Source organism: Lagenorhynchus albirostris, chromosome 10, assembly GCF_949774975.1.
Source record: "Lagenorhynchus albirostris chromosome 10, mLagAlb1.1, whole genome shotgun sequence".
NCBI classification, from domain to species: domain Eukaryota; kingdom Metazoa; phylum Chordata; class Mammalia; order Artiodactyla; family Delphinidae; genus Lagenorhynchus; species Lagenorhynchus albirostris.
The window spans coordinates 84,358,221-84,371,251 of NC_083104.1; the positions used below are offsets into that span (position 1 = coordinate 84,358,221).

General features: G+C 43.0%; 1 protein-coding gene across 1 annotated transcript in view; it reads right to left on the reverse strand.

Annotated features, from left to right (window-relative positions):
• CARMIL1 (capping protein regulator and myosin 1 linker 1) overlaps positions 1-13,031 on the reverse strand; it is a 318,449-nt gene that overhangs the window by 164,686 nt on the left and 140,732 nt on the right. The window contains exons 6-8 of the mRNA XM_060163549.1: positions 2,529-2,626; positions 2,122-2,192; positions 1,799-1,872 (exon numbers count right to left, since the gene is read on the reverse strand). Coding sequence (XP_060019532.1) covers positions 1,799-1,872; positions 2,122-2,192; positions 2,529-2,626 — 243 coding nt within the window. The remainder of the gene's footprint in view (positions 1-1,798; positions 1,873-2,121; positions 2,193-2,528; positions 2,627-13,031) is intronic.

Sequence of the window (13,031 nt, forward strand, 5' to 3'; positions counted from 1 at the left end):
TTATAAAAATGGTATATAGGGCTTCTGGTGGCGCAGTGGTTGACAGTGCGCCTGCCGATGCAGGGGACACGGGTTCGTGCCCCGGTCCGGGAGGATCCCACATGCCGCAGAGCAGCATGTGGGCCCGTGAGCCATGGCCGCTGAGCCTGCGCGTCCGGAGCCTGTGCTCCGCAACGGGAGAGGCCACAACAGTGAGAGGCCCGCGTACCGCCAAAAAAAAAAAAAAAAAAAAAAAAAAGGTATCTATATTAGCATGTTATAGGTTTACTAACATTATTTTTAAAGGACTTAATAAACTTTTTTTGGTTTTAATTTCCAATATGATAAATACCATAAGATAAAACCCACATGAACAATACAACCATTTTTAAGACTATAAAGAGATTCTAGGACCCAAAACATTGAGACTGGATACTGTAGGCCTACCTACTCTTATCTTATTCTACATACAATTTTCTGTTTTTATTGAAAAATATTTACAAAATAAAATATCTTCCCTTTATGTTTCTCAGTGCACTTTTTCATGATCTACACAGGAAACATCTTCCCTAAACGGGAGTATGACATTCCCTCAAATACAGGAAGAGGGAGAACGGCTCTAAGCAAGAGAAAACTCCCTGTTCCACAAAAAGGAATCAAGTCTGAGCTTGAGAACTGGGGGCTTTAGGCTTTAGCCACGTCTACAGACATAGCCGAGCCTGCTTCACCATCCACCGTAGACCCAGGCTGTGCACAAAGGCCATCTCCATCCAGCACACTTTTTCTTTGCTCAGTTCAGTTGGCCAGAACTCTCTGGGGACTCTGCTACAATTCTGGACTCCCTGCCAGGTAAGTGGAAAAATAATTTGAAATGGTATTTTGGGGGCAAGATGCTGGTGGTAAAAAGAGGCAACCATCCTGTCTACAATTCCAATCGTCCAAATGGCATGAAAGGTACACCTGGAATCTCAGATTTCTCTCTCTGCATTCCCAACAGAGAGAAAAGATTTCTCTAGCTGGGATTCATTGCGATGGAGCTATCATATCTGCCCACCTAAACTAAGTAGCAGCATCTCCAGGGTTAAGGAGATAGGCCGGGATAGATGACCACAAAGACTTGCCAGGGGCAGGGGGGTGGGGTGAGAGGGGGGTTGCAATGCTCAGCATGTCAGGTATCAGAATCACTTTGCTAGGTCTGCTCTTACAGAGAGAAGGGGAACGGAACGAAGTTTCTTCTCCGGGGCCTGATCACACAAGCCACAGCCCTACATATAGTAAAGTCGACATCTTAAAACCTACAAGTCTCTCAAATAACTTGTAACAGGCTTCAGTCTTTTATTATCACTATCGTAAGGTAGATATCGGCAAACTGATTCCCACCAATATATGCATATAAACCCTAGCCAGTCCCAATAAAGGAATTGTAAAGTCATTTGTTAGGATTTTAGCATAAAGTTCCCTTATAGAAAAATGTTCTAAATGGCAATTAGGCAAAATAGTACTGTATTTTATATACAGGGTAGGTTAAATAGATTTGTGGGCTGGCATAAGAACCTAAGAATTAAATTGTTTCCACAGTTTATAAGTGTAAATCCTGGACTTGAGGTACACTCATGCACCCCCATCCCAAACCAGTCGTAGTGATAAACACACTGGAAACTCTTACTTAAAAGGCAAAATCTAGAGATTCTTAGGCTCTCCTGATTCCCCTTATAAAAAAAGGATTCTCTGGAGATAATGTACACTTATAAGTACCGACAGACAAGGGCAGCTCTGAAAGCAAAATCAGAAGTGAAAGAAAGGAAAGAAAGAAGCTTACCTGTGGTCAAGATGACTGAAGTCTTGTAAATTCAATTCCCTGGTGTCTTGTGTCAGATAAATTGTATCCACATCCTATTTGAAACATAATTCAGTCATATAAACAGTCCCCATAGAGGATCAGGGAAGCAAGAGAGATGCAAAGAGAATCAGACAATGACACAGGCAGATTTTTATGTAATCTGAGGAAGGAAGATGTTAAGCAAGCAATGAATGGTGGGGGGAAAAAGAGAGAGAGAGTGAAATAAGCCAGTCAAATACTGGAATATTCTCCAGGTGTGTGTGTGAGAAAGTGTGTGTGTGCATGCGTACAGATACACTTACCCATTGTACTTCTTCCCTGTATGAAAATCCAAGCCAGTCACAAACACAGGCATACATCTGAGAAAATCCACCTGAATTATGCAACAGAAATGTGACAGGTTTTCGACTCAATGTTTTTTAAGTTAAAATTTAAAAGCTTAAATATGGCCGATGTTGACAGTGCTGATTATTCTCTCCTTTTGGGAAAACAGCAAAGATTCTCCCCCCTGTTCTACAGTAAGTACATAGCAGGATGCAATATAGCTTAAATATAGGATGCTTGTCCACCAATCGAAAGTCTGTGCGGTGCTAATTACACCTTAAAAGTAATTGTACCTTTACGGTAGCACACTAGGAATAGACTTAGCTTCCTGGCAAAACGGCGGCCATCCAGCCATTTATTTTTCGGTTTTAAAATGCATGCTCACCACAGGGGCCCTGCTCGGCCACAGTCTGGCTGTCCCACAGAGCCTGGAGACTGGCCAGTCGCTCAGATGGCTCCATGCAGACTTTTTTCATGATTCTCCTGGAAGATCAACAAAAACAACGATACATTTCAAAAATCAAGTTTTCTGAAATGCACTCAGAAATTTGTGATACACCATTTTTTTTTTTAAACAAACATGGGTTTCGGGACTTCCCTGGTGGTCCAGTGGTAAAGAATCCGTCTTCCAGTGCAGGGGATGCGGCTTCCATCCCTGGTCGGGGAACTAAGATCCCACATGCCGCGGGGCAACTAAGCCTGCGCGCCGCAACTACTGAGCTCACACACCTCAACTAGAGAGCCCGCGTGCCGCAAACTACAGAGCCCATGTGCTCTGGAACCCGCACACCACAACTAGAGAGAAGCCCAGGCACTGCAACAAAAGATCCCGCATGCCTCAGCGAAGATCCCACGTGCCGCAACTAAGACCCGACGCAGCCAAAAAAAAAAAAAAAAAAAAAAAAAAAAAAGGGTATCACTTCAATTTTGGTAAATATAATTCCATTTTTTGAGTACTAGGAGCTGGAGAGCTATAGGAACTTAATAATAAAGCCCTTTATTTAATGCCCATTTGTAAGCTAAAGGTATCTCACAACATAAATATTCTCCATGTTTAGTTCTTTCACAACGTTAGATTTTATTAGAATAGTTAGAAAATGGTGTGTTCCACTCAATAAAGTATCTAATTTATCTAATAATAATTTATTAGATTATGTGTACACTAAATATAAATTACTAATTTTCAAGGAATTAAAGTACAAACCTCCTCTTCTGTCCTTCTATAGTACAAATAGTACAAATGTCCATCAAGAAACTGGGCATTTCATATTGGAAGAGCTGTTCCTTTTACTATCTCTTCCCCTGGACTACAACTCCTAGGGAGCCTGTGCTTTCCAGAGACTGAACACAGTTCAAATCAGTTAGCAAATAATGTGTGATAGGGAGGGGATAACAGGAATCTAGGAGCTAAGTGGGAACCAGGTCACAGTGAGCCTCAGAGGTCAAAGGAAGGGGTTGGGATTTTATTCTCAGGGCAATGTGGAGCCACAGAAAGGCTACACAGGGAGTATAAGATGATCAGACAGCACTGCAAACAAACTGCTACAGGGGTGGGGGATAAGCCTGGGGCAAACTTGGGAAATGAAGAGAGAGAATAGCTTGAGAAATTAAAAAGAACTTCCCCGGCCGTTAAGAGCCCAGTGAGAGTGAACGTCATGAATTGGTGGTGGTACCAAGCTGAACAGCTGTGTGATCTTCTCCTACAGCTCCCAGCAGCCCAAATGTGTGTGGAGAAAGGGCAGTTGGCTTGCTGCACGGATGCAGGCTTTCCAGGCAGGCGAGCCAGAAAAACGGTGGGGACAGAAGGAGTGGGGGATACTGACAGGGCCCCACTGAAGTGATGGACACCATGGGGCTTGGCGGTCAGGAAAGGAAGGGAAGGCAGGAAGGAGATGGAAACAAGGGGAAGGCTAAGGGATCCATGGCCTGGAGGCCCCCCAGAAGTCCAAGTATGGGTACCGCCAAGGGAGAGAAAGTGAAAGGCTAGAGGCTGTGGTCCGAGAGAGATGACTAAATGATGATTTCACCCCAGGAGAAGCCGTTCCAGGAGATGACAAGGTGTAGGGTGTGATCATCAAGGGTAAAGCGGGGTGGAGGGGTCACGGGATGTGAGGAAGGCTGCTGGCAGGTCGAAATCACCCAGGACCATGACAGGCCCTGGGTGCAAAGTGGTGAAATAAACATAGTAAGTCACACTGAACATCATTTTAATCTTTCTTTAATGATTTAAAGCACTTTGGCTATGTGTATAATGCTTATCCTCATGAATTTCCATCACCTTGTATTGTACTGGAAGAGAATGGTCCCAATTATTTCCACTTCCGGATTGGATGAATATTCCAGATAAAAGGTGCCAAAGCCTGGCAAGTTGCCTGGCTGGCCTGCTCGACTCCTAGAAAAAACTTCAAATACATACCCAAGCATTTAAATACAAGCATTCCGCTAGCATCGAAAAATACTCCTACTTCTTTGTAATTCTTATGACTGAAGCATAAGCAGGTATTACCAATTGATGTCAATTATCAGTGATCCCTTCAAATTCTTGTGTAAATGCATGACATCTACAAATGCAACATGATTTTTCTGTTTTACCTGAACACACATATGATTAACTCTCATTATTCTAAAAGTGCTTAATTTGGGGACAACTGTGGGTTAAAGAAGATGTTCATCATGAAAGTGATATTACAGAATCCCGCAATTCGGAATGGTTCATCGCAGTTCAATACCATCATTCTGGTATCGCAGTGGCATTATTTTCTGGCTACAAGACAGCGAAGCCGGATATTATGTAAAGAAGGAGCAGAGTGGTTGGAAGCAGATGCATTTCCACAGATGAATTAACTAAACCTTGGACACACCAAGCTGGATTTATGTCTGACTTCATCTGAGATCACATTTCTCTGCTAAAATTCTTGCTTTATTTCAGCTGAACTGTAGGGCATGTTGTTTCACTAACACACAGGATGAAGTTGAGCTAGTCCAAAACAGACAGAAAATAAGGCAGGAAGCTGGTAGGATTAAGAATAGGAAGGTGGCTGTCTAGGATTATAGGGAGGAATAAACTAATCCTTATGGCAGGTGCAGAAACCAGAGCCTAATTTTACTCCAAAAACAGCACTGGACAGTCACACTCAGAAGTAGGAGGAAATCATCTGGAGAGGGAAGCGGCCAGTGTAGACATCCACGTGAACAGGGCCCTGCTGTGAGGTGGTTACACCTGGCATTTTTCCCTAAACTTCAAACCACCCTTCAAAAGTATCAGTCTGAGCTTCTCCAAGTAGCTCCCCTTCTGTAACAGTTTTCATCTTTCTTTTTTCAGGAAGGAAAAAAAATTAGGTATCAGGAACTAAAGGAGTATCATGAAACAAGTGCATTTATTTACATAAGACGTAAAGTCATAAGAACTAAACCTCCAGAAGGCGGCAACTGTTTCTTATGTTTTCTAACACTAGACAGAGACAATGAGGAAAAGAAAAATCTACCCCACATGAGTTCTGCCTGTAGCTAAATAACAGCAAAGAGCCATCTGTGTATGCGCCACAGGGCACCTGCTCACACACACACACACAAAAAGAGCGCGTGTGTGTCAGACACAGACAGACAAAGGAGTTGCTGTCAGAATAAGTGCCCTAAGAGGTAAACCAAAATCCTAGCGAACAGATACGTACATCCTGCCACTCACTAACAGGCGGCACTATACAGCTGAACCAACTACATTTACATTATGTGCATTTAATTTACACAAGACTCAGAAAATAGTTGTATGTGGTAAGAACAGTGAACTCGGTGACAAGCATGCCCGCTCTCTATGCAAATCTCATGCTTAAATTGTTGACGCGGGAAAAAAATCTGCAAATTATTTTAATCCAGGTAAATTAATTGGTTTATCAAAAATTCAATTCCAGTGCTCATCCTATACCATATGGCAGCTGTCGCCAGAAGAGGACACGTTTTATTGACGTAAACCACACCACACAGTGCTACCTACTGCTTTAGAGAAATATAGAAACTGCCACAGCCCGTAAAGCACCTTTCTGTTGTTTAACCATAAACTTCTATTTTCCCACTTCTCTTCACTTATAATAACCTCACCTTTTCATACTTAATCGGCTTTCGACCTGAAAAGGGATTTGCAATTCCATTTTTATCATCGTAGTAAAGACGCATTGTCCTAACATACCGACACTAATACCCAGCCAACTTTCAAATTGTCACATACGTGAAAGAATAATCCAATATGATGAAAGCCTAGAAGAAAATCATGTTAGAAGGTTACTGTTCTGTCACCTAAAAAGGTATTATGAGCCACATTTAACAACAAAGAATCATATTAGAGAAATGCAACCAACTTACATAGAAACATGTAATAATAATAAAAAATCATAAACATCAAATAAATTCCCTACGGATGTCACCCATTTCCTTTCCAACAGTGGAGGCTTTCATTCCAGGGCCTCTGGGTAAGAACAGCAATGGGCTATACAGCTTAAGACTTGTGGAGCACTTGTTACGCAGTCAGCACGAGTTAATTTAATCCTCACAAAACTGCATGAGTATCATTATTCCCATTTTACAGAGGAGGACACTGAGGCATTGAGAAGTGCATTAACTTGCCAAGAGTCTCGCCCCCTAAAGTAACCAGACAATCTGACACCTTCTAGTTCCACCTGGAGGCTCTCTTCCCCCAGGTTCATAAATCAGTGCTACAAGACTGACTCTCCCTTAAGTGTAGCTGTCATTTCATTCTAAAGTTCAAAAGCCTTCACTAGCTCCCTACTGCCTATCCCAGAGGCTTTTATTCAGGGCCTCTCCAGGTGTGCCTTACCTTTGTCTCACGGTGATATCTGCAGGCTCCCAATGCTAACTGCTTTAGGCTGCCTGCTGTCCTCCTAAGGCAAGTTAGGTTACAGCTGCACCTGCCCTCGCCTCTGCCTCCAGCCTCCAACCTCTGCCATTTCGCCCACAGAACTCTCCCTGGAGCTCACCCCCAACAAAAGCCCACCTCTCAAAACAAAGAGGAAAACAGACACAAATCAAACATTATTTTCTTGACATCCCAAGTTACATGGAACATTCCCTTCTCTGAAATCTGAGGATATTTCACTCTCTTCATGATATTATCTGTGGAACTTTCCTACACTACCTTTAGACAAGAAACTCTTAGATGGCAGGAAACATTTCACTCATCTGTGTTCTCTAGTAAACATTTTCTAAATTAGTTCTAACTCACCCTAATGATTTAATTTAATATAAAAAAAAATCTAGCTTGGTTTTGGAGAACAGCCAGGGTTCTTGGTATTAGAAAAGCGAAAGGCCGTTACACAAAACAGCTTCCTGAAGGGAACTGCCATTACAGACATCTCTGTGAAACAGATTAAACAACACTTAGGCTACAAATATTTCCCTAGTTTCCTCCCAATATCACTGCCTTAGAGATGAGGCCTCCAGTGATAGTGACTATCACACAGCAAAGATGAGAACGTTGACAAAACAATGCTAATGGTGATCTGATTTTTAAATTTAAATTTTCTTCTTGAACCTTTACATTTTCTCTATATTTTAAAATAAACTTTCCTTATTTAATGGGGGGGGGGCGGCAGGGAAATGGCACTCTGTGAGGGAAGAGAGGGAAAGAGGGAGAGAGAAACATCCTAACACATACCTGTAGCAGGGAGGTGACGATTCTAGGTGTAAAAACTTAATTTTAATTAAAATTCTTCATTTTTTTTTCCTACCAGCATTCTCTTGACTATAGTCAAGGGGACTGGTTATATTTTATAGAGATATATACTATTTTTATATATTTGATTTTGATCATGGATGTTATTTCAAAATTATATTTAAAACCAGAAATTCAGGTCCTGGCAGGTTATCACTTCATTTATAATATATACAGCCAACCTTAGGTTATTCAAGAATGTATTATGTTAACTGAGGCCCTGGCTGTGTTTGTCCTCCTGATTCACCCAGTTTCTGATACCTGCTCCTCAGACTTTTCCCCGATGATCAGGCTCTACCAGAGTAAGGAAGGAGGTGAGGACCCAAGGGCCCCACGACGGGCTCAGGTAATACATCTGATGGGACAAATGACTCAAACAAGGCTTGAGAATTCCAAATACAGTATCATATTCTCCGACTTACTATGAGCAGGTCGTATGACATTACCGGGGGCCTGTTTTCTTTTGCGTGTTCTATATTGTTTACGTAAAGGATCTATTTCCCTTCCTGACAGCGTTGACTACTAGGAACGTAGAAGAAAGGGTATGATTACCTTCTCCTTCCACTCTCTCTAGTCACAATAACCAACACCAATAGAATTATACATTTTCCGGGCCAACTTCATGTAATACAATCTAAGGAACTTCATGAGTAAAGGCAGAACATGCAAGTCACAAAATATTAAGAGTTTATTTGGACAAGCTAACTGTGCATGTTGGGTAAGAAAGCGAAATGAAAGTCAAGTATGTTTATTTAAATTCTCTGCCCAGTCATTTTCTAAATTATAATCTATACCGTCTTCCATGCTGGTATATTCATTTGAACTGCCTCTCCTTTCCCTACCCTTTCCTATAAATTCTCTCCATCCTTTCCAGGTAGATCTCCTCTACACAGCCAGCCTCCACTCACTCACCGCCCACTTACACCCAATCACTTTCAGCTCAAGAGTCCATGGTTTGAGGGCAGAGCTACCATCTTGTAAGCTCTATACACTCCCAGGGCACCTCTCCCAACAATGTACTAGGCACAGAGGAAGCACAAAATGGATGTGCTCATCCAAAACCTCGGCGACTATCTACTATGTGCCAAGGGCTAGGGACTTAAGATTAAGAAAAAAATTTGGCCTTTGCTCCAGCAGCGTCCAGGGTAGAAGGAAGGTCAGGTGTGTCTTGTACCCCTCTTACCTTCCCAAGGATATTGCTGGTTTATTACCAATGTCTCCAGCAACAATCTCTTTCTACTAGATCATTCCCCTTGTTACAGTCATATGCTTTAATATCTCCCATTCTGAGTACCAAACAGAAGTTCCCTGAAATTCCTCATACCCGTCATAGCTAAACTTCTCTGCTTAGTTTTCTACACATACCACATCCACATTCTCACATCTGAGTTCATCCTACAGCCACGGCAGTCTGCCTCTCCCAATCAGAAAACGTGAACTGCTCTGGTCAAGGTCGTCTGTGCCCTTCACAGTGCCAGTCCACTGGAAACCTCTCTGCCCTTGGCTTATTCCATGCCCAGTAGCATTCTGCAATCACCCACTCCTTCCTCCAGAAAATTCTCCCAGGCTCTGCTTTCCCACTGGAATCCACCAAAAAATCTGGTTTCCTACTAGAGTAATAACCCAGCTCCCTTTGTGGTTCTTCCTCTTTTGCTTGACCTCTAAATGTTGGGACATTTTCTCGTCTAGGTCCACATCTCTCTCCAGGTGATCTTATCAACAGTCATGAATTCAAGACCCTCTTTACACTAATGACTCTCACATTTGCTACATCTCCAGACTTGGACCTCTCCTCCAAGCATATCTAACTGCCTACCTGATTTCCCCACCTAGATGCCCCAGATTTCAAATTTTGCATGCGTAAAACAAAACGGTTGGTAATTTTTCCCAAAAAAAAACTTGCCCCACCCTACTCTAGGCCCTCTTCACCTCACTGAAAAGTAGTGTCAGTCACTAAGTTATTAAATCAGAAACCTAAGAGCCATCCTTGGTTCTTCCCTTTCCTCACTGCTGTCACCTACCTACCTAATCCATCATCATGTCTTATATCCAAAATAAATCTTAATAAATCTACTGTCACTCTCATCTTTATCTCTAATAGCATTACCTTTAGCTATCAGCTTTCAAATTAGCTTTGATAATTTCTAAATTAGCTTTCTACTTCTACTCGTTCCCCTTCGCAACCCACTCTATCTAGAAGCAAAAATAATTTCCATAAAATATACAAGGAACCGTGTCTTTCCTTACTTACAATCTTATTACACTGACTTCCTAGTGGAATTCTACTAAATTCCAAACTCTTTACCAGGAGTCTCTATATAAACTGACCAGGGCCTATGTTTCCAGCCTGATCTTACACCATTTCTCATTTTTCTTTTTTAGGGGGTTTCTTTCCCGGTGTAAGTAATGCAACTTCCCAATGTAAGTTCCATGTGGTCAGGGACCATATTCACTGTTGGGCCCCAACACTTAGCACTCTGCCTAGCATATAGTAGAAAGTCAATAAATACTCACTGAATGTATAAATGTATAAACAAACAATTATAACACAATGTGATATGTGGTAGTATAGGCAGTAATCACAAAGTTCTATGGAAACATAAACTCTTGACTGATGGGGAACTCTTCACATATTTGGGCTATGTCTTTTGGAGTGGGAGTCTGTCAGGATTAGAAGCCTATATAAAAGGCATGAAAATATAAAAGAGGCTGATGTGTTCAACAACAGGCTGGACTATGGGGCAAGACGGCAGTGGTTTTCTATGCCAGGCTACACATTTTGGATTTTATCAGGAAGGATAGCCATTAAAGAACTTAGGCAAGGGGCTTCCCTGGTGGCGCAGTGGTTGGGAGTCCACCTGCCGATGCGGGGGACACGGGTTCGTGCCCCGGTCCGGGAGGATTCCACATGCCACGGAGCGGCTGGGCCCGTGAGCCATGGCCGCTGAGCCTGTGCTCCGCAACGGGAGAGGCCACAACAGTGAGAGGCCCGCGTACCGCAAACAAAAAAAAGAAAAAAAAAAAGAACTTAGGCAAGGAATAGAGACTATGTGAATTATGGAAAGATAATTCTGGTGACAGTACGGAAGATCAGTTGGAAGGGCAAGAACTAGAGACAGAGAAACTAGCTAGAAAGATGCTGCACTGGGCAAGTGAGAAGAAAGACAAAGGACCAAAGAGCTATTAAGACAGAAGCAAAAGAGCTTGGCAACTAATTAGATGGGCAAGTAAGGAACAAGAAGTCAAAGCAGCTCAGCTTTTCACTCGGGAGACTATGTAAATGAAGAAGCCACTCACTGAGGTAGAATATCCAATACGGGAGGTTTTAGGGGAAACAGTAAGAAGTTCCATTTGGGACATACGAAGTGTGAGGTGCGTGGGGACATCCTTGTGGAGATGCCTGATAAGCAGCTGGGGGACAGAAATGAAAATCAGGGTGAGGTGGAGGGTCATGGATTTAGAAACCTCTCTAGAGGTAACGGCCTCTCTAGAAATGGGGCTGCTTATTTAAGACTTGTGGTTTAATATTTGCTGCCTAAACATTTTAACAAGAAGTTAAATGGAAGAGAAAAGAGAAAGCACTTTTCGTACACAACTTTCTCCAGGAAAAAAAAAAGGGAGAATCCAAACCAAAAATAAAACCGATTATCTCCCCCCACGACAAATCCCTAGAGGATTAAACAAAGTTGCCTTTTAAAGAAAACAGAGATTCTAACTATCACTCTGAGGGTCTTACAAGCCCTTGCTGAATAAGGCTGTACTTAATAATTTTCTTATTCCATCGGTGTTGATTTGGAATGAAAGGAAAGACACTCTGGAAGGAACCCTGTGTCCAAAGGCACATTACTCAAGTGCAGTTTCAGGAAAATGGGTTGTGTAATTACTGCTATCTCCTGATTACCCCGGACAGTTCTCTGGCGGCTCTAAGGATGATATGGAAAGCATTCCTGAGGCTGTTTTGCTCTGGGTACTTCCCCATTGCCATGCCTCACCTCATCCCACCACCCGTCCCTGCCCTCGCGTCCCCTCCACACACACGAGACCAGAGACAGCCGGCCTTTCAGACACCTCAGTCCTGGAGATGGAGCCCCGGCTCCCCGCTCCACTCCGCTGGGACGGGGCTGGGACCACTTAGTCCCCTCGGCAACCAGCTACCTGGATCCTCAGAGCAGCACAAGGTGACTTCAGCTGCAGGAAGGAGGAAGCCCTTTCTGAACAGCCAGAAAGCACAGGGCCAGCCCCTCCACTGTGGTGTGTGAAGGGAGGGAAGGGACCAGGGAGAGCTGTGAGAAGGACCAAGCAGGTCTCCTGAAGCCGAAGAGACTGAAGGGAAGCTCCTATCCCCCAGGAGCCACCTTCCGCTCACCAAAAAGGTTTGAAAGACACGAAGGCCGGGTTTTCCTGCTGCTTTGCCTCCTAATCTACAGGCAGCAGCAGTGTAGGGACACATTCCATGAAGGACAACAGTCCCCCGAATTCCCCTCCGGCCCCCACCAACCAAGGCACACAGCTACCCATCTCTGTGCTCTATGGGAGGTTTCATGGCCTCCTCAGCAGGGATTTCCTGCGATCTGCGTATCATCTCCTTCCATCAGGAAGGTATTCTGAATATGCGCTATTATTTTAGGGAGCTTTCTGACATAAGGATCTCTCTGCCTTTCCACCTCAGCCAATTTAACTCCCCCTTTCCAACAAGCTACACATTCCCTATGTTCAAACTCTGTTACCCAAGCACAGAATCCTGGTTTAAAATGCTTGACAAAAAAAAAAAAATATGAGAACATGTACAGAAAAAATGTACTCATATCCTTAATGTGTATTCCAGAAACGTGAGAGGAAAATGAAAGAGGCTAATTTTGATGTTCAGTTTTGGCTTTTTAAGTTTCCTCTTACTGAACAGAAAAAAACAAGGAAAATGAAGCACTCTCACTCTTCATTAATACTCACTGCCTTCCTTTCAAAGCATGCAGCTCCTGGCATTCTGCTAATAGCTGTGAGTAAAATTCACACTAGGGTAAATCTCAGGTTACATTAAAAAGGCTTCTGTTTTAGTCTTAGGAGTGGAGGTCAGAGGATTGCCAAATCCCTTCATCACTCCAGCTCTTTAAAGAGCAGCCATATAACATAGGCAGAACTCTCTATGACACAAATCACAGCAAGATCCTT